At 43.5% G+C, this 5,349-nt stretch overlaps 1 protein-coding gene across 1 annotated transcript; it reads left to right on the top strand.

The window, feature by feature from the left end:
• Positions 1-1,231: 1,231 nt before the first annotated feature.
• Positions 1,232-4,401, top strand: LOC147879884 (inositol-3-phosphate synthase). Its single transcript, XM_087371460.1, has 10 exons — positions 1,232-1,523; positions 1,612-1,680; positions 1,828-1,963; positions 2,046-2,293; positions 2,375-2,601; positions 2,697-2,812; positions 2,933-3,109; positions 3,314-3,502; positions 3,610-3,672; positions 3,878-4,401. The coding sequence occupies exons 1-10, from the start codon at positions 1,336-1,338 to the stop codon at positions 3,995-3,997; spliced, it is 1,533 nt and encodes a 510-aa protein (XP_087227586.1). The 5' UTR covers positions 1,232-1,335; the 3' UTR covers positions 3,998-4,401.
• Positions 4,402-5,349: the final 948 nt, after the last annotated feature.

Below are 5,349 nucleotides of genomic sequence, written 5' to 3'. Positions count from 1 at the left end.
CTCCTTGTTAGTCTACAAGACTTGCTTCAAGAAATCAACCATACATGTGCAACATATATTGTCGGTGACTTTGACATATGCTACACTAAACCAAACAAAAGTCTCAAACTATTACAACAAAACATGCAAGAATAGAACATGAAACAGCTAATAACAAGCCCCACAACAATACATGGGTCTACATTAGACCATATCTGGGTCAGCGATAACGTTCACCAGGATTCCAAGTACTCCACAAACTACGTGTACTGGTCCGACCACTCGTTAGTGTACACGACACTTGACATACAACGGGCAATCCAGCCATTCTCACCTGTCCTGATGACGCTTCCTTGCCCCCTCCACCAACTGTTCTTATTCCCAAAAACCAACGGCAGGCCACTTGAATATAATTCACCTTGTTTGGGTTGAAAATGGTCAAAAAAATAGTACACATCCCATGACACAAATCTCTTATATATATATATATATATACTAACATTACCCCTTGCAGATTTCAACATGAGTGGTATTATGGTATCATTTTCGACATCGATAACAAGTACCACAAACCCATGGCATTGCCTTCTCATCATAGCTAATTTACTATTGTTTGTTTTGGATGGTGGCACCGGTATCATGTCCTTTTGCGGAGTAAAGTGGGAGTTTGAGCATAATTTACAAACTTTTTACCATGCTAGAAAACATGACTATGAAAGTGGAAAGCATGTGGCGTGCTTCCTTTCTGCCCCTGGAATAAGAAGAGTGTCCCATCATGGAGCATCTAAATTGAGGAAGGCATATCTGACAAGTGTCCATGAATCAATGAAAATCACGATGGGTCACCCTACAACAATCGAGAGGAAAGAGATTGCATGACATTAGCTATGAAAGAATTGAGTATGGGAGATGTTTATCACTTTTATCTCTTTCCCATGTATGGGATCTCATACGGTTAACCTCAACCTTACAAGGACAACTTTTCTTCCCCACACATGCATGCACTAGCAGGAACGAAGAAAAGTTAGTTGGTCTAGTGACCGGAGGTGCGCCATGTAGGTGGGATAAGAGGTTGCAGGGTTTCATGTGGTCCTGTTTTGTGTGCGTGGTGTGGAGGAGGGATGGGCGATATTCTGGGAGGTTCGATGGGCCCAAAAGAAAAAAGGCAAAGAAAAACGATTTTTAGAAAACAATGGGGAAAATGGGTGGCCTATAAAGAGAGGAAGGAGGTCGGGCTTTCATCTCCACACGCGGCTCTCTTTGTATGTGCTTCTCCTTGCTAGGTCATTTTAGCTCTGCGGTTCTGATCTATCTGTGTTCACTACCTCAACTCTCCTAGTTCATTTCACTAGCACCATGTTTGTCGAGAGCTTCCAAATTGAGAGCCCCAACGTCCAGTACTCTCCTGATTACATCCTCTCCACATATCAGTACCAGACCACCGAGCTCGTCCACGAGAAGCGTGATGGAAAATATCAATGGATCGTTAAGCCCACATCTGTTCAATACCATTTCAAGACTTCCACCCGCGTCCCAAAGTTGGGGTGAGGATTTTTGCCCTTCTGACTCCCCTTTCACTACTGCTGTTTGCCTGGTTTCCGAATCTGACACTCGAGTTTGCTTTGCTTGCAGGGTAATGCTGGTGGGATGGGGTGGAAACAATGGTTCCACTCTCACCGCAGGAGTGATTGCCAACCGAGAGTAAGTCAGCCTTGCTCTCAATTGGTAGCCATAATATTGAAGCTCTTGAAGATGGAATTTGCGCTTTGCCCTCTCCTGCCACGTTAGCATCCAGAAATTGAATGTTTGTGTCTAATTGCTACTGGCGCTCTTTCCAACGGCTTACAGAGGCATTTCTTGGGTCACTAAGGATGGTGTGCAGCAGGCGAACTACCTTGGGTCTCTGACTCAAGCCTCCACTTGCCGTATCGGTTCGTTCAATGGAGAGGAGATATATGCTCCTTTTAAGAGCCTCCTGCCCTTGGTAAACGTTCACAATCTCTTGAAAGATTGCGTAAAGACGGTCGTGTGCTTTTTTTTGTTAACAGAGATTCGTGGCCCTGTAGGTCGATCCCAATGACATCGTGTTGGGTGGATGGGACATCAGCAGTATGAATCTTGCCGACGCCATGTCCAGAGCCAAAGTTCTGGACATTGACCTTCAGAAGCAGCTCAGACCCTACATGGAGGAAATGGTGCCCCTTCCTGGGATATATGACCCTGACTTCATCGCGGCAAATCAGGGGGCTAGAGCAAATAATATCTTAAAGGGCACCAAGAAAGAACAAATGTTGAAAGTTGCGCAGGACATCAGGTGAGGGCTTCCTCCAGGGTGTATGTTTTACTCACTTTATTTTTGTAGGGTTGTCTAACCATCACTAGTTGTCCTGACTAGGGAGTTCAAGGCAAAAAACAAGGTTGATAAGGTGGTAGTTCTGTGGACAGCAAACACAGAGCGGTATAGTGATGTGATTGTAGGCCTCAACGAATCGAAGGACAACTTGTTCAAGTCTCTTGAAAGGGGTGAATCTGAGATCTCGCCCTCGACCCTGTTTGCTCTTGCTTGCATTCAGGAGAATGTCCCTTTCATAAACGGAAGTCCGCAAAACACCTTCGTCCCAGGTTTATGTTTACCCTCTTTTGGATTTGCGCGCTGTTGTGGCAACCTATATGCCAAGATGTCGTCTATCCCCTGCTGCTCATGCTCTTCTCAACAGGAGTTATCGAGTACGCGATTTCTCAGAATAGCCTTATCGGAGGGGACGATTTCAAATCTGGACAGACAAAAATAAAGTCTGTGTTGGTTGACTTTCTGGTTGGTGCGGGTATTAAGGTATTTTTTCCGTGTTTGCCCCCGGGTTTTGTGAATCAACCTCGGTTTTTGCAGGAGTCCCTGTCAACTAAGACGCTGGATTTGCTTTGTGTCGTTTATTTGTGCGCTTGTGAATGTCAGCCAACGTCCATTGTCAGTTACAATCATCTGGGCAACAACGACGGAATGAATTTATCGGCTCCGCAAACATTTAGATCAAAGGAAATCTCCAAAAGCAATGTCGTCGATGATATGGTTGGCAGTAACGCAATTTTGTACGGGCCAGGTGAACATCCGGATCATGTGGTGGTTATCAAGGTAATCTCCATTTGACTTAATATCGACCAAGGTGTTTCCCTTAAAACGACCTTATCCAAACCCCTTTGCGTGTAGAGAAACCTACAAACAAAGTGTTTGAAAAGCCTCCAGATCGAGCTGTAGTCTCATGGAACATCCTGGGATGTTTTGTGGTATGGTTTGAAGTACCAATGGTAAAACCTATTAATTTTTGTATTGTTGCAGTATGTGCCTTATGTAGGGGACAGTAAGAGGGCCATGGATGAGTATACTTCAGAGATATTCATGGGGGGGAAAAACACGATTGTAATGCACAACACATGCGAGGATTCGCTTTTGGCAGCCCCTCTGATCCTTGACTTGGTCCTTCTAGCCGAGCTTTCGACAAGAATTCAACTGAAAGAGGAGGGTGAGGTAAATAATTTCACGCCTATCCAGCCTTCTTGGCAATGGACAGAAGATTGATCCAGTTTTATGTTACTGAAATGTAAATAGGTGCTGACATGATGATGTTATTGCAGGAAAAGTTCCATTCCTTCCATCCGGTCGCAACCCTGTTGAGCTATCTGACCAAGGCTCCCCTTGTGAGTACTTTCAACTTGTTTAGGCATATAGTAGTTTTCGTTCTGCGTTTGTCAATTTGTTATCTCACAGAGCTAGATCTTGGCTATTGTTAAAACAATCTGACTAATAATGTTAGAGTTGAACTCGGCTGTTAATTATCAAAGATTCTCTTGTAAGCTTTCAAGATGAGCTTTTTACTCAAAAGGAGTGGATATCGAATTTTAGGTACCACCTGGGACACCCGTCATCAACGCCCTGGCGAAGCAGAGGGCTATGTTGGAGAATATTCTGAGAGCCTGCATAGGGCTGCATCCTGAGAATAACATGCTTCTGGAGTACAAGTGAGGTTGGTTTTCGAGAGAGGACGATTGCGTCGTTCATGTACAGTGGGAAAGCTCGTAAGTTTGACACGGTGATGGTGAGTGACCGTAGAGAATTGTAGAGTGGAGGATCGTGAAGTCGCGAGAAGAGAACCGAGTTTAGTAGGCTTTTTGCGTAGGTGTGACATTCCTGAAGGTTGGCGACTTCGATCTAGCCAAACCATGTGTCCATTGCACTTGTTGATTTTACGAATGGCACGGCGCCCGTAACGCTAGCACCATTGTCAACCATAACATTGATCATTGACGTAACTTCATTGATTCTTCTATAAGTCAATCTCTCTAATCGCATGCATATGACGACTTTTTCCCGAGAATGTTTGGAGATAACAATCAACTTAATAATCAGTTCAGTTGGCCTTTGTCGAAGCGACTTATTTTTTTTATCGTCCAAGCTTGGATGATGGAGTGTATTGTGAAGTGAATGTGCTTTGTATACCCATGCTGGAAATCTTTGAGGAAGTGAGGAGGAGGAAAGAGATGGTATGATATTATGAAGAGGGCCATGTTTCAATTTGCAGAGCCTACTATGTGCTGACAAAAGGGCATAGATTGTGTTGTAAAAGGAACTGATTTGAGAGTATGAATAATCTATGTGTTGTGGTTAGGTGTTCATGAGAGGGTCGTACCTCTTTTCTTGGTTAAAATTGGTCGTTGAGCCCTCCCCCCGTCCTTGTCCCCCCCCTCCCGATCATTGCACCTTCGTTATGCAATTGTGATCTTCTATCCCCCTAGTTATATATCTTCATGGTCGTGAGGTACGGTTGCACATAGCAAGACACCATTGAAAATTTAAATAGCACATAATAATTGTACATGAGAGAAATTGTGTAGACTTATATTCTTAGCCCAACCAACAAGAGACACATCCATGTTCAACCAACATCTTCCAAATACGTTTTAACATGTAACTAATTAAAGTAGGTTTTTTAAAGATAGGTAAGTTTCCTATGCGAAGGGGTTATTAGATATTAAATTGAAGCCAATCATAATTGTCTTGGCAAGTGTAATGTGATGTAGTCAGCATATTAAATTTTTTTAAAAAAAAGAGTGCAATGTGAGAGATTCTTTCCTATCCACCTCTCCTATCTAGTTGGCATGATATATGATGGCAAAATATCTAGGGATAAAGGAGGGAAGGCTTGATGTAAATCAAGGGGGGGGGAGAGGGGGAAGAGTCAAAACTTCAATTTAAAAAAAGTGGGGAGGGGTTGGGGTATTAGAGAGGGATGAATATGTGAAGTAGTGGAGGGAAGGGACCATTCATGAAGGGCATTAAAGAGAAAATAATGTCCCAAATGGGAAAAGGGATGAGGT

This window comes from Dipteris shenzhenensis, chromosome 33, assembly GCF_047967505.1.
Source record: "Dipteris shenzhenensis isolate YYH24624 ecotype China chromosome 33, Dip_SZ_1.0, whole genome shotgun sequence".
NCBI classification, from domain to species: Eukaryota; Viridiplantae; Streptophyta; class Polypodiopsida; order Gleicheniales; family Dipteridaceae; genus Dipteris; species Dipteris shenzhenensis.
The sequence above is the reverse complement of the archived record's forward strand: the minus strand, read 5'-3'. Positions and strand labels throughout refer to the sequence as shown.